Genomic DNA, 24,966 nt, shown 5'->3' on the forward strand with positions numbered 1-24,966 from the left:
GCACACAACGGGCACGGCCTGGGCGGTGAGGGTCCCGGGCGGTGCTGAGCGGCAGGGGGCACACGACGGGCACAGCCTGGGCGGTGAGGGTCCCGGGCGGTGCTGGGCGGCAGGGGGCACTCGGGCACGGCCTGGGCGGTGAGGGTCCCGGGCGGTGCTGGGCGGCAGAGGGCACATGACGGGCACGGCCTGGGCGGTGAGGGTCCCGGGCGGTGCTGGGCGGCAGAGGGCACACGACGGGCACGGCCTGGGCGGTGAGGGTCCCGGGCGGTGCTGGGCGGCAGGGGGCACTCGGGCACGGCCTGGGCGGTGAGGGTCCCGGGCGGTGCTGGGCGGCAGAGGGCACACGACGGGCACGGCCTGGGCGGTGAGGGTCCCGGGCGGTGCTGGGCGGCAGGGGGCACACGACGGGCACGGCCTGGGCGGTGAGGGTCCCGGGCGGTGCTGGGCGGCAGAGGGCACACGACGGGCACGGCCTGGGCGGTGAGGGTCCCGGGCGGTGCTGGGCGGCAGGGGGCACTCGGGCACGGCCTGGGCGGTGAGGGTCCCGGGCGGTGCTGGGCGGCAGAGGGCACACGACGGGCACGGCCTGACGCTTCGCCACAGCTGGGACCAGGAAGCGCCTCCCTTGGCCCCAGAGCCGCTGAGGACCCTGCCCAGAACTGCAGATGACGAGGCTCCGCCCCCGTTGTGATTTGCATACGCGCCCCTCCCGGCGGAGATTTGCATACGTGCTGACGATTCCGCCCCGCCCCGTGAGCAATAGCCGGATAGCGGAGAGGTCGGGCCCCGTTAGCCGCCGGCTGCTGCCATCCCGGTGCCCAGGAGCGGGGCAGCCTCTAAGGCCCGGGCCATGCGTGGCGGGGCAGCCGTGCGCCGGCACTGAGCGCCCATGGAGCAGCCCGCACCGGAGCGGCGGCCCCGGCTCGTCTCCTCGCTGGCGCTCGGGCAGCGCGCCTGGGAGGTCACCTTAGAGTGGGAGCGGGGGCTGCTGTCCTGGCGGGATCCGCAGCCTCGCCGGGGCGGCGGTGAGTGATGGGGCCTGGCCGGAGGAGGGGCTGGGGCATAGTGAGGGGCACATTGCAGGGGCTCTGGCAGGTGGGGGTTGGATAGCGTGGGGGTTGAGGGGCTCTGGGGTGAGAGTATAGTGGGGGACAGTGGAGGGGCTCTGGCAGGTGGGGGTTGGATAATGTGGGGTTTGGGGGTTCTTTGGTGGGGGCATAGTGGGGGGACACTGGAGTGACTCTGATAGTAATAGAGGTTTGGAGGGGCTCTGAAATGTGAAGGGTTGTATAGTGTGTGGGGGAGGTTGGAGTGGCTCTGGAGGCTCTCACAGAGTGCACCTGTTCCTGTTCTTGTCTGCTTGTGCCCTTGGTGCTGTCCCGTGTATCACTGAGATGCATGGGGGAGGTAACTCACATACTATGAAGATAAGGCACCTTCTTCCTATGTCCAACTAGCTCTTGTGAAAAGGGACAGACCAGCTAATAGTGTAAGCGATTGCGAACATGTCTGCCTTCTGTTAAAGGGTGTAAAGTTCCAAAGCTTCCTGCTCTTTCCTCTCTCATTTTTGGGTCCAGAATGGAGTTGGGAAATGTTGTTCTTGCCCAGAGGGTTCTGATTCTTTTTAAACATGATGGTGGTGTTTAGCCTACTCTATATTTGTAGTGTATTTGGTGCAGTATTTACTAAAGGCTTCTCGAGTGTTGCTGAAAAATAGATTTTTTAATACAGATTAGTTTGCATGGCATCAGCAACTTTTTCTTAACTAGCAGTTTAAGAAGTAGATGACATGCTGAGCACTAAGTTGGAAAGCCATATATTTAAGGCAGGGATGTGGAGTCCAGTGTTTAAAATAGATTAAACAGCTGGTGAGAATCAATAGTAAAACAGCTTTCTAGACTTCTGCTCCTGGATTCATTCACCAAGTTTCTTCATAATTATGGGAGAGTCTGCATGCATAGACTTTGGACCCCATTAACAAGCTCATAATGATTTGACAAGGCACTAATAAGGAATTTTTTCACCTTCAACCACAAGAGCTTGTCAGCAGATATAAAGCGAAGTGTGCATAGTCCTGTTTCTACACATTATACATAGATTAGTAATAGCTGAAAAAAATGCTTATTTTGAGGATCTTGCAGGTGGCTTTTAGTCACTTTTGAGAGTCGTTGGCAGTAGGGGTTTTAGCTGGAATATGTTACAGCAACTAGCAGATCTAAAATCAGAATACTTATTAAAATATTCAAGCCACAACATAATTTACTACTTTTATCACTTAATGGATGTGCCCTTTAAGACGTCAGAAAAACTGCATCTGTGAAATAGTGTTTGCAGTTGAAATGGAAACTTATAGTGTGTTTATAGAACTGACTGCTTAATAATTCAAGAATTTCTCAGGCATGCATTCCTCTTAAGAACAAAGGTGGTGGTTGCCTGGTGTTCTGAGGTCTCTAAATTACTACCACAGCATAAGTGAGGGTCAAGGCCCCATTGTGCTAGGTGCTACACTCACCTAATAAGACAGTCTCTGCCACGAAGACCTTACGAGTCTTGGGGCTAAATCTTGCTAGTATATCATTGCAGATACCACTGTGCCCGTACAAGTCTTCCTTGGCTTCATGGTAATGGGTAAGTGGGAGAAGGAGAAAATGAGAAAGTACCACTTGTTATCTTGTCTTATCATGTTTAGTATTATCAGCAGTCACAACATGCCAACTGCTTAGCCAATGTATACTCTGGAGTACAAAAACACTTGCTAATATGTTTACACTATTTTCTGAAAACCTCAAAATGTTAAATAGTGTTCTGGTGCATAGCTGTTTTTCTGTTTCATATTCAAATTAATTGCAGCTGGATATAGTAGAATAACTGTTGGTTTAAAACAGTGATGAAAACATTCCTTTCCTTTTTATTTAAGTTAGCTGGCTTAGTTATGGCCAAGGAAGCACTTTAATGCTAAGCCATTATAGCTTCGGGCACTTACTACTTTTCAGGTGAATTTATCCTTTGAGTTGTTGGCATGATCCCTCAGCTGAAAAGTGAAACTTCTTTTGCCAAGTCTTGTGAAGTTTCCTAGGTCATATGAGATATCACAGTGAGATAAGGGAAGTTCTTCACATAGTAAGGAAGTTGATATTGTGTATCCATTTGTATGTAAAAAAGCTTAACTTCAAACTTTAGATATGCATTCAACTCATTGGAAGAGAACTATCTGACAAGTTTGAAGAAATTTGATATTAGTTACCTTCTGGAAACTTCCTGTGTATGAATAATATCAAATTTCCTATTAAATTTTAAATAGTGTGCATAGGTAAGGCTATAATTTAGTCATGGGTATTTTTAGAAAAAGTCATGGAGAGGTCATGGACAATAAACAAACTCATGGTCCGTGACCTTTACAGGGGCCCCCTGGGGGTGCTGCTGCATGTGTGTGTGAGGGGAGGGCGCTCTGGGGGTGCTGCTGCTCAGGTGGTTCCCGGGGACAGCTGCACTGGCAGCTGCTTGGGAGGTCCCTGAGGACAGCCATATATATATATGTGTGTATATATATAGCACAAGAAAAGATGGGAGTTGCCTTACCAAGTGTTTGGGGGCATCAGTGCTAACGAGACAATTCATTTAAAGTGGATGTGGGCTATTCTCAACAGTAGAGTACCAAGGGAGGAAAAATCACTCTTGTAGCGGTAATGAGGCCACTTTATTTTATTATTGTCCTTGTTTTTTTTGTTTGAAGTTTAACATAAAATGTAGGTTTCAGAGTAAAAACACACGCACCCCAGTCTGGCTGCTGCCAGCCACAGAGCCAGTGAAGTGCATCCTCTGGGCTTGTGGTGTAGAGTGCTTCAGCACCCGCGGGATCTCTTATCCCTACCCTTGCTGCACCCCTGGAGGCAGAAATAAGAGATCCTCGGGAGGCAGTGGGAAAGCTTTAGGGCTGGCTCCCATTCATTGCCCTGACAGTGCACGTTGCCTGGGTGCATCTGCACATGCAGCCCTGGTGAGGTGTGCATAGTGGGGGCCTGGGACCAAGGGACAGAGTGTGAGCAGGGACTAGATGTCTGCCCTGCAGGGAGGGGCAGTGGCAGAGCTCCAGGCTCAGCTCTGTCGGGGGAGGGATGACACCCCCCCAACATCCCAGCAGCTGCCTCCTTCCTGTCAACTTTGCTCCCTGCTCCAGGCAAACTCCATGGAGCAGTGAGTAGGTGCAGCAGTAGGAAGAGGGAGCACGCTCAGCCAAGCAATAATGGTATTTCTGGCCACTGCGCTTGCTGCCAGTAGCACTTTTTCTCTTCCACCAAGAACTCTGGGATACATGTGGAAGACTGCCAGTGCTGCATGCACACAGGAAAGCAATAGGGCTTGGACCCTAGGTCCTAGCTTAACACAGGCTTGGGCTCTCCAGTCCTGCAGGATCTTGGGACCTAGATTAGCACAATTGGTGTGTGGATAAAAGGGGGGTTAGGCTTGAGCCCGGGCTCACATTGCTGTGTAGATATACCCGTAGTAGTTAGTTGGTGCATAGGCTAGAGTGGGGCTGCTTTTGAACTGGCGCCTCTTGTGCAGATGATATACTTCCTCCAGACCATCTCTGAGTCCCCCTGCGGGGGGAAGGGGCACAAGCAAGTTTTAGGGGATCCATGGCCAGCATGAGCATTCACTGGGGCCAACGGCAGAAAGCTGAAGCATCACAGTGCCCTCTGTGGTGTGGGGCCCCAAATAATTGCCCTGCTCCTGGGTGGCAAGTTTGTAGAAATTTTGCTGGTGCCCAGAACCTGTCCCCCAAAACTCTGCCCCCACCTGCCTAAGGCTCTGGGAGAGGGTTTGGGTGGGGGGCAGGAGGTCTGGGGTGCAGGTCCTGGGCTGGGGATTAGGGTGAAGTGCAGGGTTCAGGCTTTGGAATGGAGTTGGAGTGCTGGGTGCAGGCTCCGCGCTGGGGCAGGAGGTGGGTGTGCAGGAGAGGGTGAGGGGTGCAGGCTTTGGGACAGAGTTTGTGTGCAGGCTCGGGGGTGGGGGTGTAAGCTCTGGGAGGGAGTTTGGGGGCAGGAGGGTGTGTGTGGGAAGGGGGAGGGAGTGCATGGTTTAGGGGAGAGTTTGGGGATAGGAGAGAGTGCAGGGGTGAGAGCTGTGGGGCGGAGGATGAGGGTTCATGATGCATGAGGGGGCTCAGGGCTGGGGCAGAGGATTAGGGTGCAGGAGGATGAGGGCTTCTGGCTGGGGCTGAGGGGTTTGGGGCATTGAAGAGGCTCAGGACTAGGGCGCAAGGGCAGCCTGCCCTGCCATTAGTGAATGGGGGGTGCTAGGACCCTGGGGCAGCAGACAGCAGTTCTGCCGGGAGCGTGGCTCCGTGTAGGAATGTGCTATACCAGCAGCACAAGCAGGCATGGGAGAGGCACGCACTGCTTTCTTTGAGGCAGGGATGTGGGGGGAGATGCATAGGGGAGCGGGTTCCGGGGCCCGATCCAGGCAGGGCCGAGGGAGAGACGCAGCTCCAAATATTGGTGGAGCAGGGCCCCCAGCCCTGAATATTCCTGGTGCCTGAGCACCACAAAAGTATATAACTTGCTGCCCCTGCTTGCTACCCCCTAATGCCACCCTGGTTTTTATATGCAGAAAAACAGTTGTGGCACAGCTTGGACCATGGAGTTGTTGTTGAATGTTGAGGAGGACTCAGAAAGGAAAAAGGTTGAGAACCCCTACTCCAGACCATGAAAGAGCCACAGAGCTTACTGGATGTGATCCCAGCACTCTAGCTTTGGGACCAATGGTTGCTCTTATGCTGTTACTTGCTCTTGACTATTTTCTGCTGGGATGGGACATGGATTGGGCAAGATAGCTGCTGCAATGCAGATGGTATACCCTAATCATTTGCAAATAGAATGTTGTCTGGTCATTCCACATGCAAAAAATTGAGGTTGGCTGAGAGATGTGAAAAAGCACAATGAATTTGACTCTTCTTGGTTTGTCTTCCTAAGCACTAGGTAGGTTGGAGAATCAGGGCAGGCCCTCTTATCAAATTTGACTGAAGTCCTGCAAAAGTCTGTTTAAGACTCTTTGGTAAATAAAGAGTAAAAACAAGGAAAATTGCAAGTGTGCACTTCTGGAGGCACAGGTATATTTTATGAAGAAAATACTTCAGTATCTGAAGTGCATGCTCCTTTTAACGGCTTGATGTGTGATTTGTGGAGTGTGCAGTTAGCTACTGCAGCAATATTTACTAGAGCTCCCCAGGTGTCTCCTGTTGCCTTTTAGGTCCTCTGTGCTCTGGAGGCCTCAGTACAGTCTATACAAGGACTTGGGAATGTGAAAGAAATGTGTGCTGGTAACATATAAATGAACATTTATGGGGAGGATTGGCAGCTACCCAAAAGTACCTGGGTGAAGAAGCAGTAAATTGGTAAAGATTGACTGCCTTTTAAAAGTTGATCCTTCACAATCAGGGCATTGCTGTGCAGTATATCTAAATATAAATTTACCTATGTACAGCTGTATAAAATTATGCATATTTCTGAGTGGCTTGTAGTTATCACATGATCATTACATTAAAACAATCATTGTCTCAACCTTAGCAAAGAGAGCACTTTCTTAATGGTTGTTTAGCTTCCAGTTATTGTCTGACCTTTTGGACTTGGCCATATCTATGAAAGTTATTTGGTACTTCTATAAAACAGGAAAACATTGGTGGACAGGAAGGGATTGCTCATAAAGAGTGTTCAAATGCCAACTCTTCTCCTTCCTGCCCAAATACAGAAACTGCTAAAGAGAACTTGCTCAAACTTCCCAAAAGGGAACAGTTTGCAGGGGAGAAGAGGGGAATTCCTCCTGCATGGAGAGATCAAAAATAAAGCTTAATCTGAAAAACTAACAATTTACAAGTTTTCAAATTAGGAGGATCTGTTGAAAGTCTTGAGGTTTGTATGCCACTCTATGAAAAATTTCTTTTGTCAGGAAAAGCAGCAAAGAGTCCTGTGACACCTTATAGACAAACAGACGTTTTGAAGCATGAGCTTTCGTGGGTGAATACCCGCTTCATCAGATGCATGTAGTGGAAATTTCCAGAGGCAGGTATATATAGGCAGGCAAGCTAGAGATAATGAGGTAGTTCAATCAGGGAGGATGAGGCCCTGTTCTAGCAGTTGAGGTGTGAAAACCAAGGGAGGAGAAACTGGTTCTGTAATTGGCAAGCCATTCACAGTCTTTGTTTAATCCTGAGCTGATGGTGTCAAATTTGCAGATGAACTGAAACTCAGCAGTGTCTCTTTGAAGTCTGGTCCTGAAGTTTTTTTGCTGCAGGATGGCCACCTTAAGGTCTGCTGTAGTGTGGCCAGGCAGGTTGAAGTGTTCTCCTACAGGTTTTTGTAGATTGCCATTCCTAATATATGATTTGTGTCCGTTTATCCTTTTCCATAGCGACTGTCCAGTTTGGCCGATGTACATAGCAGAGGGGCATTGCTGGCATATGATGACGTATATTACATTGGTGGACACGCAGGTGAACGAACCAGTGATGGTGTGGCTAATCTGGTTAGGTCCTGTGATGGTGTCGCTGGTGTAGATATGTGGGCAGAGTTGGCATCGAGGTTTGTTGCATGGATTGGTTTCTGAGCTAGAGTTCCTATGGAGCGGTGTGCAGTTACTGGTGAGAATATGTTTCAGGTTGTCAGGTTGTCTGTGGGCGAGGACTGGCCTGCCACCCAAGGCCTGTGAAAGTGTGGGATCATTGTCCAGGATGGGTTGTAGGTCCCTGATGATGCGTTGGAGAGGTTTTAGCTGGGGACTGTAGGTGATGGCCAGTGGAGTCCTGTTGTTTTCTTTCTTGGGTTTGTCTTGCAGTAGGAGGCTTCTGGGTACACGTCTGGCTCTGTTGATCTGTTTCCTTATTTCCTCATGTGGGTATTGTAGTTTTGAGAGTGCTTGGTGGAGATTTTGTATGCCAGCAATGCCCCTCTGCTATGTACATCGGCCAAACTGGACAGTTGCTACGGAAAAGGATGAATGGACACAAGTCAGATATTAGGAATGGCAATATACAAAAACCTGTAGGAGAATACTTCAACCTGCCTGGCCACACTATAGCAGACCTTAAGGTGGCCATCCTGCAGCAAAAAAACTTCAGGACCAGACTTCAAAGAGACACTGCTGAGCTTCAGTTCATCTGCAAATTTGACACCATCAGCTCAGGATTAAACAAAGACTGTGAATGGCTTGCCAATTACAGAACCAGTTTCTCCTCCCTTGGTTTTCACACCTCAACTGCTAGAACAGGGCCTCATCCTCCCTGATTGAACTACCTCATTATCTCTGGCTTGCCTGCATATATATACCTGCCCCTGGAAATTTCCACTACATGCATCTGATGAAGTGGGTATTCACCCACGAAAGCTCATGCTCCAAAACGTCTGTTAGTCTATAAGGTGCCACAGGATTCTTTGCTGCTTTTACAGATCCAGACTAACACGGCTACCCCTCTGATTTTGTCAGGAAAAGTGTTTTCACCTTCAGTTATATGTGGTACTTTTATAAAGACCTCTAATGAACAGTTAAATATAAAGCTTATCTATATTCCTACTGTTGTATGTAGGATTTAAATCATAGGCATTACAAATGAAAAAGCCTATTCGTTTCTCCTCCCCCTGCTAGTGCAAGGTTATTAACTACAATATGTTTTCATCAGTCTAGTTTAAATAAGCAACACAATTAGGATTCCTCTTTCTTTGGGAGACTACTATGAACTAATAGATTTCAGTGTTTAGGAAAAAAAATTTCCTTGAGTTTAATTTAAATTATCTCTTTGCTCCTCTGTTACTTTCAGTTATATTACTACTTCTTGGTACGTTAATGCTCTTCAAATACTTATAAGGTTTCTTTCCCCACAGCCACACCTCAAAAAAACGTACATAGTCCTTAGTCATTAATTACATTTAGTTATTGAATAGCCAAGCTTCACATTTAATATTTTCTGTTATTGGTTCCTCCAGGTCTTCAGTCATTCTGTTTTGAAAAAAAATTCTAACTTTTTGATCTCTTCCTGGCTTAAGTGCCTGAAGCCAATTCAGCATTTAGGTGTGGCTTTGACAGTCTTTCAGAGAGGAGCTGTAATTTCGCTGATATCTAATGTGAAACTTTTATATTGGCAAACCAAACTCCAATGTGTAGGGCTTTTTGACTGCACTTTCATAATGGAGAGCATTGTGTAGCAAACAAGGTGTCAGACCAAGAGTCAGAAGATCTGGGTTCTATTTCTAGCCGTGCCAATGACTTCTATGTAACCTTGGGCACATTTCTTCACCTCTTTCCCTTCTTTCCTTCCTGCCCCTTGTTTCTAACTGTATTTTAGATTATAAACTCTATCTCACTTTGTATAGTGCCTAGTACAAAGTGGCAACATATTTAGTGAGAGCTTCTAAGGTATAAATTAATACAAATATTCAGTTTGCGGTCTGGTCTGATTTCACATCCATTGTAAAACTTTCAATGTGTATGGGACAGTAGGGCTTTAGCCAGAGATTAGGTCAGCCAATAAAACTCTAATTGCTAATATGCCTGTGCAGTAAGTGAAAATTATGGGGAAATGTGGCACAGTCCCTGTATTGAAGGTTGCCCATCACTTCTTCCTATATAACTGAATAATCTAAAATAAAACTGGTAGGAAGTGTGTAATGAGAAGTTCTACAAGCTGATGTTTGTCAATGGGAGAAATTGTCATACTAAGTGCGCAGTGCAATATGCGCATATATTCATAGAAGATTAGGGTTGGAAGAGACCTCGGGCTGTAAATGTGTGACAGCAAGAGTTTTCAAGTATCTGCACTGTAAAAAAACAAACAAAAACAAAAACACCCCCCTCCAAAAACCCCAAAAGAAATAGTATTTTTCAGTTTACCTAATACAAGTACTGTATGTAATCTCTTTATCATGAAAGTTAAACTTAACAAAGGTAGAATTATTTACAAAAAAAACCTGTACTCAAAAACAAAACAATGTAAAACTTCAGAGCCTACAAATCTACTCAGTCCTCTTCTTGTTTAGCCAATCGCTCAGATAAACAAATTTGTTTACATTTGCAGGAGATAATGTTGCTTGCTTGCTTGCTTGTTTACAGTGTCACCTGAAAGTGAGAATAGTTCTCATGGCACTGTTGTAGCTGGCATGGCAAGATATTTGCGTGCCAGAGGCACTGAAGATTCATATGTCCCTTCCTGCTTCAACTGCCATATAACACAGTCCTCAGGAGACAAAAAATCTCACCGGTATAGGTGAGACTGTGTTATATCAAACTTGCTTTGCCCCACCCCCCGTTCCTTGTTCCCTGATCACCCCCAGGATCCCACCCCTACCCAACCTCCCTGTCCCCTGACTGTCCTGACTCCTAAGCACCCCACCCCCCGCCCCGATAGGCACTCATGGGCAGTGGCGGGAAGCAGAGCAGCCCGGCCCCAGTCCGCTCCACTCCACCAGCTCCCAGCCGGGGCGCTCCAGTTCCTGTCGTCGGTGAGTGCAGGGAGGTTGGAGAAAGGACGCCCCACCCCCCTCACCTGCAGCGGGAGGCGGAGCAACATGGCCCTGGCCTGCTCCACTTTCCTTGCCCTGGCCCCAGCCGTGTTGCGGGAGGGTGGCTGGGGAAAGGTTCTGCACTCACCTGTGACGGGAAATGGAGCGCAATGGCTGGGAGCTGGCGGAGTGGAGCTGGCTAGGGCTGGGCTGCTCTGGTTCCCGCTGCCAGTGAGTGCGGGGAGGTTGGTGAAAGGACACCCCCCGTATTCACCTGCAGCTGGGAGTTGGCAGAGTGGAGCGGGCTGGAGGCAGGCTGCTCCGCTTCTGCCACTGCTGGTGAGTGCAGGGCGATCCTTTTCCCCAAGCTCACTCCTCTGAGCGACACAGCTGGGGCCGGGGTGAGGGAAGCAGAGCAGGCTGCTCCTGGCCCCTGCTAATCCCCCAGGCCACCCTGGGACTGCGGGGCCCCCAAAAGTGTCCTCCCATAGCTCCTGCCCCCCAGACCCTGGGGGGGAGCCCCTGACTGTCCCCAAGACCTTCTGCCCCTTATTGAACGCCTTGGCCTGGCCCGGCACCTTTAACATGCTGCTCAGAGCAGCGTGTCAGAGCTTTACTGCGTTGTATGTGAAATATCGGGGTAGAGGTGTATTTCTTTATCTTTTTTACAGTGCAAATATTTGTAATAAAAACTAATATATACTGATTTCAGTTACACCACAGAATATAATATATGATAATGTAGAAAAACATCCAAAATACTTACTAAATTTCATTTGGTATTCGGTTTTTTAACAGTGTGATTAAAACTGCGAATAATTGCAGTTAATTTTTTTGAGTTAATCATGTGAGTTAATCGTAATGAATCGACAGCCCTGTAGGAAAGGTTTAAAAAAACTGGGCATGTTTAGTCTTTAGGAAAAAAAAAAACTGAGGGGAGACCTGATAAGTCTTCAAATATGTTAAGAGATCTTATAAAAAGGATGGTGATCTGTTGTTTGCTATGTCCCTTTAAGCCCATTACTACTAATCCTAAATGGCCAAGGGAGTTTTAGGTTAGATATTAGGGAAATCTTTCTAATTTCCTAATTCTAAGGGTAGTTAAAGGTAGTGTATAGGCTTTCAATCACCATCATTTGAGGTTTATTAAGAACAGTTTGGACAAACACCTGCCAGGGATGGTCTAGATTTACTTGATCCTATTTTAGCACAGGGCTTGATGACTTCTTCAGGTCCCTTCCAGCCCTACATGTTTGTGACTCCATAATCTTGCACTTTTTGTGATTAGAATTCCACACTGACCTTCACTGTTCTTGCTTTTCTTGTGTGTCACAATGAAACAGTGATGTGCATTTTTTTTCTTTACGTATATAGGAAAGAGAGAATCCTAAGTATTGTCACTCGCCAATATGGCATAAAATGTGTATTAGCAAAGCAATAAGTAGCATACTGTATGCTGAGATCTTGTTCTTGAAATGGATATATCTAAAAGAAATAAGATGAACTTCAGTTACATCAGGTAATTATCCTAACGTCATTCTGAAGAGTTGATGAGGAGCTAAGGGGTTGGAAACACAATAGTAGCCAGAGTTTCTAGCGTTTTTCTGGTGCTTGTATATTTAAATGTATATATGTTACAGTTTTAAGCTAGCTATGCTCATATTCCCCCTCTGTGGTCCAGGAAGGGCTCCCGCTTCAGGTTTCCAGCTCACAGACATTACCTCTCTTGGGCCTGGACTACGCTACGCGTTTAAACCGAATTTAGCAGCGTTAAACTGATCTAACCCTGCACCCGTCCACACAATGAGGCCTTTTATATTGATATAAAGGGCTCTTTAAATGGGTTTCTGTACTCTTCCCTGACTAGAGGAGTAGCGCTGAAATTGGTATTGCCATGTCGGATTAGGGTTAGTGTGGCCGCAAATCGATGGTATTGGCCTCCGAGTGGTATCCCACAGTGCACCATTGTGACCACTCTGGAAAGCAATCTGAACTCAGATGCAGTGGCCAGGTAGACAGGAAAAGCCCCACAAACTTTAGAATTTCATTTCCTGTTTGGCCAGCGTGGAGAGCTCATCAGCACAGGTAACAATGCAGTCTCCTGAGAATTGAAAAAGAGCTCCAGCATGGACCGCACGGGAGGTACTGGATCTGATCGCTGTATGCGTAGAGTATTCCATGCTAACAGAACTCCGTTCCAAAAGACGAAATGAAAAAACATTTGAGAAAATTTCCAAGGCCATGATGCAGAGAGGCCACACCAGGGACTCAGTACAGTGCCGTGTCAAAGTTAAGGAGCTCAGAGAAGCCTACCAGAAAACCAAAGCAGCAAATGGAAATTCCGGGCCAGAGCCAAAAACATGCCACCTCTATGCTGAGCTGCGTGCAATTCTAGGGGGGTCCACCCCACTACCCCACCCCTGTCCGAGGATTCCGAGGTGGAGGTGGTAATCGCAGCCCATGGCTGAGGATTCTGTGGATGGGGAAGATGAGGAGGAAGAGGACGACGAGCTTGTAGAGAGCACACAGCACTCAGTTCTCCCCAACAGCCAGGAGCTTTTTCTCACCCTGACGGAATTACCCTCTCAGCCCTCCCAAGCAACTATCCCAGACAATGAAGCCATGGTGAGTGTACCTTGTAAATATAAGACATGGTTTAAAAGCAAGCGTTTTTTAATAATTAATTTGCCCTGAGGACTTGGGATGCATTCGCAGCCAGTACAGTTACTGGAAAAGTCTGTTAACATATCTGGGGATGGAGCGGAAATCCTCCAGGGACATCTCCAGGAAGCTCTCCTGGAGGTACTCCAAGGGCCTTTGCAGGAGGTTTCTGGGCAGTGGTGCTTTATTCCATCCTCTATGGTAGGACACTTGACCACGCCATGCCTGTAGCAAGTAATTTGGTATCATTGCATGACAAAGCCTAGCTGCGTATGGTCCTGGTGATTGCTGGCATTCAAGCAACATCCGTTCTTATCTCACTGTGTTATCCTCAGGAGAGTGATATCGTTCATGGTAACCTGGTTGAAATTCAGGATTTCAGTAAGGGGACAGAGATGGCCATTCCTACTGGGCTGTTTGCCCGTGGCTTAAAAGAAATCCTTCCCTGCAGGTAGCCAAGCAGGGTGAGAGGGAGGTGCGATTGACGCTGAGCTTTTCCGTGTTTGGCTAGCAGGAGTCTTTCCTGCTACAGCCACGTGGCTTGGGGGAGGGGAAAGGGAGGTGTTCAGCAGTGATCTTCCATGATACCAGCCACGGGATGGTTTCTGCTGCTGCACGTTAACAGGAAAGAAGCAGCACTCAACGGGCTTTGCTTGCTATTTGGGAAAGGAAGGCCCTGAATAGATGAAGGCTGCAGAAGACGAAAGACAATGGTTTACCATAGCTGCATGCGAGCTGAATTCTGCTGCCCGGACCTGCGTCTGTGATTTGTAACACCAAAGCCGCAGGCACTCAATATTAAGATGCAAAATGCGACCTTGTAGTGAAAACACATGTGCTATGTAAGGTGAATAGTGTTGTTCATCGTGAAAGAGTATAAGCATTGTTCTCTAAAATATATCTTCTCTCCCTTTTTTCCCTCTTCATGCAGCTGCAAATTTTTCAAGTCTCCCTCCTCCATCCCGAAGGCTATCTCAGATAAGGTGGCGGGGAAAAAAAAAATGCTAGAAGAAATGTTTTCGGAAATCATGGAAGTGACCCGCAATGAAAGAGCTCATCTGAATGAGTGGAAGGACGTGGTAGCAAAGTACAGGAAAGATGCCAGTGACTGTGAGGACAGGAGGGACCAAGGTGAGGAGATGAGAGGAGAGATGCTCGCAATGAGAGGTGGCGGCAGGAAGATCAGCGGTGGCGGGATGCAACTCTGGGGCTGCTGCGTGTTCGAACTGACATGCTCCGGCGTATGATGGAGCTTCAGGAACGGCAGCAGGATCACAGAGTGCCGCTGCAGCCTCTGTATAACCACCCTCCCCCCTCACCATGTTCCTTAGCCTCCTCACCCACCAGACGAGTAAGAACTCGGGGGAGTAGACTCCGTGCACCCGCCCACTCCACCCCAGTGGACAGCCCAACCAAAAGGCTCTCATTATTATGAAATTTTTTTAGTGGCCTTTTCCTTCCCTACTATTCTCCTCCCAAACCCCACCTGGGCTCCCTTGTCAGTTCTCTCCCTCTTTTTATCATTAAGTAATAAAGATTTTTAAACGAGAGTGACTTTATTTCCTTAGAAAGCAAGCTGTGATCAAAGGGGGGGGTGGCTTACAGGGAATGAGTCAATCAAGTGGGGGGGGCAGGTCATCAAGGAGAAACAAACACAACGGTAACACTGTACCCTGTCCAGTGACGAAACTGGTTTTCAAAGCTTCTCTAATGTGCACCGCTTCCTGGTGTGCTCTTCTAATCACCCTGGTGTCTGGCTGCGCGTAATCAGCGGCCAGGTGATTTACCTCAGCCTCCCACCCTGCCATAAAGGTCTCCCCCTCACTCTCACAGAGATTGTGGAGCACGCAGCAAGCAGCAATAACAATGGGGATGTTGGTTTGGCTGAGGTCTGAGCGAGTCAGTAATGTACGCCAGCACGCCTTTAAACGGCCAAATGCACATTGTACCACCATTCTGCACTTGCTCAGCCTGTAGTTGAACAGCTCCTGACTACTGTCCAGGCTGCCTGTGTATGGCTTCATGAGCCATGACATCAGGGGGTAGGCTGGGTTCCCCAGGATAATAACAGGCATTTCACCATCCCCAACTGTTGTTTTGTAGTCTGGGAAGTAATTTCCCTGCTGCAGCTGTTTAAACAGAGTAGTGTTCCTGAAGACGCGAGCCTCATGAACCCTTCCCAGCCATCCCACGTGGATGTTGGTGGAATGTCCCTTGTGATCCACCAGTGCTTGCAGCACCATGGAAAAGTACCCCTTGCGGTTTATGTACTGGGAGTCCTGGTGCTCCAGTGCCAAGATAGGGATATGGGTTCCATCTATCGCCCCACCGCAGTTAGGGAATCCCATTGCAGCAGAGCCATCCACTATGACCTGCACATTTCCCAGAGTCACAACCTTTCGTTGCAGCAGGTTAGTGATTGCTTTGGCTACTTGCATCACAGCAGCCCTCACAGTAGATTTTCCCACTCCAAATTGGTTCCCGACTGACCAGTAGCTGTCTGGCATTGCAAGCTTCCAGAGGGCTATTGCCACTCGCTTCTCAACTGTGAGGGCTGCTCTCATCTTGGTATTCTGGCGTTTCAGGGCAGGGGAAAGCAAGTCACAAAGTTCCATGAAAGAGCCCTTACGCTTTCGAAAGTTTCGCAGCCACTGGGGATTGTCCCACACCTGCAACACTATGCGGTCCCACCAGTCTGTGCTTTTTTCCTAGCCCCAAAATCCGCGTTCCATGGCTAGAACCTGCCCCATTACCAGCAGGATCTTGAAAGCACAGGGGTCCGCGATTTGAGAGAATTCTGTGTTCATGTCCTCATCACTCTCGTCGCCACGCTGCCATAGCCGCCACCTCCTCGCATAGCTCTGCAGGTCCCGGCTCAGCATTGACTGCATGAGAATGCGCGAGGTCTTTAAAACGTCCATGATTGCTGTCTTGAGCTCAGCAGGGTCCATGCTAGCTGTTCTATGGCATTTGCACAGTTCACTCAGGAAAAAAGGCGCAAAACAGTTGGCTGCTGCTGCTTTCATGGAGGGAGGGGTGAGGCTGTACCCAGAAGCACCAGCGGCAATGTTTTTTTCCCCATCAGGTACTGGGATCTCAACCCAGCATTCCAATGGGCAGAGGAGACTGTGGGAACTATGGGATAGCTACCCACAGTGCAACGCTCCGGAAATTGATGCTCGCCTCGGTACATGGACGCACACTGTCTAATTAATGTGCTTAGTGTGGCCACGTGCACTCGACTTTATACAATCTGTTTTAAAAAAACGGTTTCTGTAAAATCAGAATAATCCCGTAGTGTAGACATACCCTCGGTGTGTCTCTCCCTCCTGACCAGGGATTTTAAGGCAGTGTGGCTCCCTGCCTGACATTGTGATATCCCCAGCAAGCCAAACTGCCTGAAAGGCCAGTGCCTGCACTTTGCTCATTGCTTTCCCTCCAAGGGAAATGTATTGCCCCAAGTTATAAGTTACCACTGAGTTCATTCTGAGCAAGCACATTTATTCTTAAGGTAAAAGAATTAAAGATAAAACATATTTAAAGGAACCTACACACATGCTTCAAAGCTTACCAGATGCCCCCCGCCCCCCACGCCAATCTACAGCTCTTCTAGGTTTAATTCCTTAAAAACCCACAACTAGGTTTTCCCCGTGGCTTTTAGATCGAGAACAGAGACTGCAGGTCAACTATTTCTTTATACAGTTTAGGCCTTTGAGCTTTTCCTGCTAACATGTAATCAGCAGGTAAAGACTCACTCTGCAGGGCATAGCTTTGAAAGGCTGGGATTTTACATAACCAGGGTTGGGAAATTGCATCAATCTCTGCCTAGGAATTCTCTGGGAAATCCACTTAATCCAAATCCAAAAAGTCCATATTTCTTTGATACATTTTCAGTATAGACTTTGAACTTCCAGGACTCTCATCTGACACATCTTCCCCTGAGAGAGATTACATAAAATCCTGAACTCCCCCCACTAATACATAAACTTAATACATGAAGGTATTCAAGGATATGGCAGGAAATTGCCATACCTGGCACAGTATAATCTAAAGTAACATGCTGATTTTGAATTCAGGATTTAATATTCACAATTTACTAAAAATATTTTATCTTTTGACTATTTACTGTTACTTTAGGAATATTAACAAAGCCAAGTGTCAGAAAATGCTCTTGACTGTGCCTCAGAGTTTAACATACTGTTCCGTGAGTTTTTACATGGCAAATCAGCTTTTCTGAAGCAGTGCTGCTTCTGTCTTGAGACTTGCGTTGTAGAATACATAAAATTAAAAGTAGGATAGAGGTCTTTATGGTATGAATCCACTCAGTCAAGCAGTTGTGGCTTACAAAGACTTGAACAGATCAGTCATGAAACTTTGTACATATAGTATGTATAGTTCTGTGTTTCCACAAAGGAATGATAGGGAGTTTTGCTGGATTGTACTTTAGCCTTGCTTATTTTATGTATTAAGCTTCAGCAATAGATTCTGTGTCTACTGAATCTTGATACAGACTGGAGAGTGTGTGTGTGTGTGTGTACTCAACTAGTTGTTCATTTTGTTGGGAGTTTACAGTATTGTCAGCCAGAGCTAGTCTTTTAGGGCTAACTCTTACTCTTAGGGTTAGTCTACACTATTGCACTACATTGGTGCAGTTGCACCATGTTTGGTGAAGACACGCTCTGCGGATGGGTGAGTGTCTCCTTCTGACATAGCATGGTGTGGACACTGCTTTAAGTAGATGCAACTTGGGTTGGTCATGGAGGTGTTTTTTTCATACCCCTGAGTGACGTAAGTTACATCGATTTAAACTGTAGTGTAGACAGGCCCATAATACCCTACACTTTACATATAGGGTCTGATACTGATCTCACACCGGTGTAAATGGCAATGAACTACACTAAGACATTTCAGTTTAGTGTAAAACTATTCTGGGGATGTATGGGGTTAGTAGATTGAGTGTGTAGATTATTTTCAAGGGGAATAATTGCTCCACAGATTCTCAGAGTTGCCCTACTATTTACTTCTGTGGGTGGGTTTTTGTGGTTATATTTCAGGCTGTTGGCAGATAAAGTAATTCTGTTTGGGGGCAGGGCGGGATGATTTTTAGTATGATCCCTTTTGTAGCTTGCTCTATGAATTTGTTGAGCACCTACTTGTGGAAACTACCCACTGTATCAGGGAAGGGAATAGGGTGCAGTGGACAAGGATCCTAGGCTACAGTTTGACCTTACATTTTCACCACAACGTTCTATTGGCAGAGTAAGTGAGACCCTATATTCATCTCAATGACATTTGTCCATCTGTAGGTAACATGACAACTTTTCAAAACTATGTGGGAATGTTCTTGGTATTGGTCTCACATTTGAGCTAGTATTTTGACTGGCACTGGAAAAGAGAGAGCTGGAAATTTTACCCCCTGTCATGGAGTACATTTTTCTTAACTTGCTGGAAGTTGAGGCAGTCTTGTCCTGTCAAAGCAGTGGACCTGTCTGGTTTCTGTACAGTGCCTAGCACTAGTACAGTAGGGCCTTATAAATTAGTGTAGTCATCCTAGATGGAACTGAGATTTCTCAAACCATGGTTTGAACTCGTATTCACCAGTAATGAGTAAGCAGCTTTTCTGTAGAATTTGCAAGATGCTTTTTATCACTGTCACTGGTACTGCCCAGTCGAAGTCAGAAATGAAACCGATGACTTTATTGTGAATTAAGGTTACTGCTGTCTGGGGAAAGCTGTAAGCAGAGATAGATCTAACCCTCAGCTGTTGAAAACACTCTATAGAAGTGGTGGAATCAAGACACTTAACTTCTATTTAAAAGAGGATAAGGGAACTATATAGAAAACTAGGCCGATTCGTGCCCATCATGCACTCTATTAGCCCCATTAAATGTTATTTAACAATATATAGACTTGTGTGTGTAAGCTGCTTGGAAGTTTTCCCTAATTCAGAATGTCTCTCTTGCCTTCAGGGCAGGGTTAACTAGGGAGAACTATGTGACAGTTTCAGCAATTTTTGTCTCAGCTTATGAACTCTATTTTTCTTTTGAGAATGCCAGTTGTATTAGAACTTCTGTTTTGAATGTAATCTTAAGTGTAGCTTTGAGCATTCATTGTGTAGCAGGAGTCTGATTTGTAGCACAGAGACTGTCTGGAAAGTTGTGACAGCAATTAAGGGGTTAACTAGGAAACCAGAGCTCCCTTAGCCAGATGGACTGTAGGGAGAAAGAGTCCAAGCATCCTCTTCTAGGATCTAGGGAGCATCTCACTGCCCAAAAAGGGTGTCTGAAACACAGGGTCTGCACCCTGGAGAGCTTTCCTGAGACCCAGATTTAGGAACAGTGATCAGTTGCTACCCAGAGTCGAAGAGCTTAATTACATGTGGGATTCAGCAGTTGGAGCTCATCACAACAGAATGTTTGTCCAGAGAGTGGTACTGATCTAGGCTATGACGAACATACTGTGTGTTTGTACCACACCTGGTACTGGCTGCCAGTCAACTTCTGGCTGAATCAGTGTTTCCAGTAAAATCTATATACAAGTCATACGGCTTGGATACCTCTCTGCTATGCTGCCTGCCTACCTTCCTCTAGAATGCTTAAACTAAACTCCCAAGATTAAGAACTAAGAGGATTGCTGGACTAAGTATTTTTAGTAGCAGGTACATCTCTGGAATTTTCTCTTGCCAGGAATACATCTGAGCTTAAGTCTGGCCACATTCAGAAGGAGTCGTGAAACTTGAGCTAGCTCTCTGCCTGCTGCTGGCTTAGTTTCCTCTCTCATTTTCGATTAGTGAAATTTTCTTGATGTGTCTTTAAAATGGTGGTGGTTGTGATGTAGGGTTACTTTTTATCTAATGTAAAATGAGCCCAGATACTAGCCTCGTGCCATATAAATGCTTGCAATAATATGTATTTAAAATTTGTATGAATTTATTGTTACCTACGAGGTTAGACAGTTTTCTTTTCTTTTTAGTGTATAGAAAATGTGTAATAAAGCAATATGTCTTCTGTTACTTCTTCTAGCAAACATGCCAATGAGTATCCTATTCAGAATCTTTGTTTACATTGTATCTAATTGGAATATCTCATTTTAATTTTAACATGTCCAGGATATAGCATAAAGGAGCCATCAGTAAAAGTTTGTTTATTGTAAATGCAACACAGAATTGCCCTTAATATTGAAGAATATCTGAGTAACTTATACAGTTCAGCAGTAGAATTAAAAACAAAAGCACAGTAGACGTAAATATATCTTTCTCCCTTTTGTTTCTTGCCTTCCTCCTCTTGACTGCTTCGTGTTTAGCCAGGTCAAGGCAACTAAATTTTGAAATCCCCTTACATAAATGGTTCTATTATTTAATTATCAAAAGAGCTGACCATTATTATACTCTTAATCATGATTAAATTGCAGCTGGCAATATTTATTCAATAAATTAAGTTATATTTATGCTCTAGAGTCTGTTTAGAAACAGAAATAGCTATGGTTGGCCTGCCACACCCTCCTACTCTTTTTAGACTAGATAAATTTAACAATTATTTGTACAGTGAAATCTCTCCCCCCCACCCCCCATACTTCCCACTTTAATATAGCCAGGCTTCTGAAATACACCTCTACCCCGATATAACACTGTCCTCAGGAACCAAAAAATCTTACCACGTTATAGGTGAAACCGTGTTATATTGAACTTGCTTTGATCCGCCAGAGTGCGAAGCCCCGCCCCCCCGGAGAGCTGCTTTACTGCATTATATCCGAATTCGTGTTATATCGGGTTGTGTTATATCGGGGTAGAGGTATAACTAGATCATCATGGTGCGAGGGTGATGTAGAAATTAGACACCAGTAAGCTTTTCTTCAGTACCAGGAATAGGATTGAAACAGCCATGGTTAGAATTACAAAACACTTTATTTGAAGATTTATTTGCCTTTGTCATGACTGGGGGAGGGACCGGGAGTGTGATGGGCACATGGCTGGGCCAATTTTGAGTGAGTGGTGTTGACCCTATATTTCTGATTTATGTCCTTGGTTGTACATGGCTTTGTTCAAAGCTGCTTCTCTGATATTCACCTATATAATCTTTACTTTTTATATGAAATACACATTTTACATTTATGTTTTGAGACTATTTTAATGTTTTTGTATTAACATTCAGTTTTAATGTATTGATGTTGTGTTTTTGTACAGGAAATTGTTTTGTGCCCGCCTCTGAGATTATTGCTGTAGAAGAAACTGAAATTGACGAGAAGCAGCGTAGTAGTGGAAAATGGCAAAAAATGGCAAAGCCGCATGCTTTCACAGGTAGGGAAATCACTCCTATTTTCAGAATGCTGCAGTAATTGCTTAACTGTAGTAATCTGTAGATTATTTTAAGGGGGACTTGAATCTGGAAGCTGAACAAAGAGTTTTTTATAAGCAAAACTATTGGTCAGGAGCCTGGCTTTTTGTCATTGTTAAAGATGTTTTAATAAAATCTTTCCTTCATGGCTAATCTCCTTCTCTTTGGTCCCACAATGAAATCATAACCCTTGCTTACTACATCTCGCTGTTGCAAAGTAAATATTGTGGCATCATAAATTCTGTATGACTCCACTAGAGAATCAAATAAGAGATGTTGTGAAAATGAGTCCTCATGAAAACTCCAGTCATTATTAATGAACAGACTGTGTGAAAAAAGATCTTTCACAGACTTTTCCAAGTGTCAGGGCTTTCTTTTATGTAAGCACTTCAGCTGTACAATCAAGTGAGATACAGTGGTACTCTAACCTGCTTAGTGATATAATGGCAACCCTCCGTACAGCTAACCCTGGAAAGGGGACTTCAATGTACTTGTCCAAGGCTTTATAGAAGGACTAAATGTGAGAAAATAGTCTGCAGGGATGTGTGTGTCATTGTTCAAACTGGAAAAATAGAAATGTTTTGGTGGTTCTCTTCCACCCACACAAATGCTTCTCAAGAGACTGGAAATGGCTTTCAGATTCACCCTCTTCCTTTCAGCTTCCTGCAAACAAATGTGATTTTAAAAGGTGATACTGAGGACTGGGTGTTTTTTCTGACATGAACTTTGCAAACTTTATATGGTATATAATTTTTCGAAACAAAAGAAATTCAGGCACATATGAATGCTGCAACTCTGTGTTTTGTGTAAGCAACCATGTAATAACCCAGCGTCCCTTCCTCTGGGCATGCTAAGAAGTATCTTTAAAAAAAATCATTTTCAAATTTAAGCAGTTACTGTAAGCTAAAATGTGGTGGTGGGGGGGAATTACTGTTTTTAAATCATGAAAAATACTTTGTTTTCCTCTTACAAACACACATAAAGTTTTCCTATTAGAATTATGAGAAATGGAAACATTCTAGAAGGGGGTAGTAGTGTCTTTTGGTCCATTAATATGTTGTCTTTTAAATATGTTGCACAGGTCTTTAAAACTAGGGCTTCAACCCACAATTAAGTACATTTCAGACCTGTTGCAATAAATATAGAATGTATAAATGTTGTTTTGTTTTGTTTTATATATATAGTATATTACGTGAAAAGAGCACAAAAACACCGCTGGCGGTGCAGCGAAGTAACATTTTGGTGCGTTGATGAGCAACTGTGTAACCAGTGGATACAGGCACTTAAAGAATTACTTGAGTTACAGAGTAAGTTTGACTAAATTACTGAAATATACAACATTATTTTCATGGTGCCTACAGCAGTTTAGTTAAGTTTCTATTAAAGTGGCTGACTCAAGCCCTTAAGCCTAGCTTATGCCCTCTTAAGGGAGAGCAGTCAAGGGGTAGGAGGTGTGCTGCATTTGAACTAGCAAGTATCTGATTCCCCACTGTTGCAAAGTGCAAGGCAGCGTAGCCCTTAATACCTATGGAAAGTGAATGTCAAACCTTAACAGATCAGAATAGTAGGGTTCTTATTTATTTGTCCAAGTGTAAATGGCTGTGTAAAGCACTGGAGAATGTAGGGCCTGCAGACTTTCCATAGTATTGTACTTGAATGGATGAGAGGGGTTTTCTGCTGAGTGCACAGAAGATGTTGCTTTCATATTTCTCAGATGTCCTGAGATCTAAAGGGAAATCTGTATCGAGTGTTGAAACAGCTGGAAAATGGGGCTGTCTCTTCAGCAGTATGGGTCACATGAAATGGGAACAGTCCATTAGTCATTCCTGGGACTCTCACCTGTGCCCTAGCCTGCTTCTTCAAGAGGGGCAGAAGGTTTGGAGTGGTATGAGTTTTTGCATACATTCATGCTGACAAGGATTCCCTGACCACTGCATAAACATTTGTATGTTAGCCAGGGCTGATACTACTACAGAATAGCCATTCCATCTGTAGTATCCCCAGCACCTCCTGAAACTTCATTAGATTCAAAAATACGTTGCTGCTTAAGCTCTTCTTCCCTACCTCCACCATCACAGATCACTTGTATTTGATTGAAAACCCTTTGGAGCATGGACTGTGGGCTTGTCGACACTTAAAATGCTGCAGTGGCGCAGCTTCACTCAAGACACTACCTATGCTGACAGAAGGGTTTTTTCCATTGGTGTAGCTAATCCACTTGCCCAAGAGACAGTAGCTTGGTTTATGGGAAAATTCTCCTATTAACCTAGTGCTGTATGCGGAGGGGGAGGGGTTAGATCAGTTTGATCCATCGTTCATGAGTGTGGATTTTTCACACCCCTGACCAGCATAGCTATACCAACCTAATTTCCTAGTGTAGACCAGATCTATGCAGATCTATACAGATCTATGTAAAGCACCTAGAATGATGAGTCTCGAACTACAAGCCCAGTATAACTAATTAGGAATAGTAAACTTCCCAGAGTCTTAAACACTGGGAACAAACATCTGATGATAACTTTGTTAATGTTTCTTCCAATAAAACAAGTTACAGTTCTCACACCAGTGTCAGCTACTTCAGAGTGCTTGGTAGTTGCTGGCTGTATAGTTCCTGTAATACCAGTATTGCATTGTTTTTAAAGTACTTTGTATGCATTACTTATGAAAGGAGGAGACCAAAGAGACAAAATCTTCACTCACTTTTCCCATTCTGCACCTATTGTGACTAGGTGTTTGCCTTAACTGGGAATTTGCTTGCCTTGGGTATTTGTTCAGAATCTTAATGTTACTTAAAACTACTTTAAAAATAGAGGGAATTATTGTTGAATGGTTTTAATGTTATTCCGGTACTAACAGTGAACTGTCCAGAAGCTTGAATACATAAACTCTTTGGTTTCATCCATTTTGAGGTCAGAAGGGACCATTGGCTCATCTAGTTTGACCTCCTGTATAACACAGGACACAGAATTTCACCTGCATACCCCAGTGTTGAGCCCAATAGTTTTACTTAAGGCTTATGGGTGCACATATTAGTGTGTATGATTGATTGATATTGCCTGGAAAATTTCCTTACTGAGTTAAGAGGTGCAATTTTCCTCTCAGGTATAACACATACTGATAAGCTCTTCAGGAAAGGGACCATATCTTCCTCTACCTAGTCACATCTACAACGGTAGTGAAATTTGCTTCTAAGACATGAAATCAGGGCCCCAATCTTGATCAGGGTGTATGGACACTGCTCTAATAAAATACTAATTTATCAGATGACATTCAGTGCTATGCTAGAGATGTTGAGAAAGGTGAACTTGCTGATTGCCCTTTTTGTGGTAGGACCAAGAGAGTGATTTATAGAGTTCTAAATCTGCACTTCTAGAATAGGTGTCTGAGAGAGAAGCTAGTGTGCCTTTTCTGGGATTGAGGACAAGCACATTTGAAATCATAATTTTTATCAGAATGTCTTCGTCAAAATGACACTATAGGTT

The 24,966-nt window shown here is 45.3% G+C and overlaps 1 protein-coding gene across 1 annotated transcript in view; it reads left to right on the forward strand.

Moving 5' to 3' along the window:
- Positions 1–793: 793 nt before the first annotated feature.
- CERK (ceramide kinase) overlaps positions 794–24,966 on the forward strand; it is a 75,943-nt gene continuing 51,770 nt past the window's right edge. The window contains 3 exon segments of the mRNA XM_030549256.1: positions 794–1,028; positions 21,334–21,447; positions 22,669–22,791. Of these exon segments, the coding sequence (XP_030405116.1) occupies positions 893–1,028; positions 21,334–21,447; positions 22,669–22,791 (373 nt within the window). The 5' untranslated portion in view covers positions 794–892.

This window comes from Gopherus evgoodei, chromosome 1 (assembly GCF_007399415.2).
Source record: "Gopherus evgoodei ecotype Sinaloan lineage chromosome 1, rGopEvg1_v1.p, whole genome shotgun sequence".
NCBI classification, from domain to species: Eukaryota; Metazoa; Chordata; order Testudines; family Testudinidae; genus Gopherus; species Gopherus evgoodei.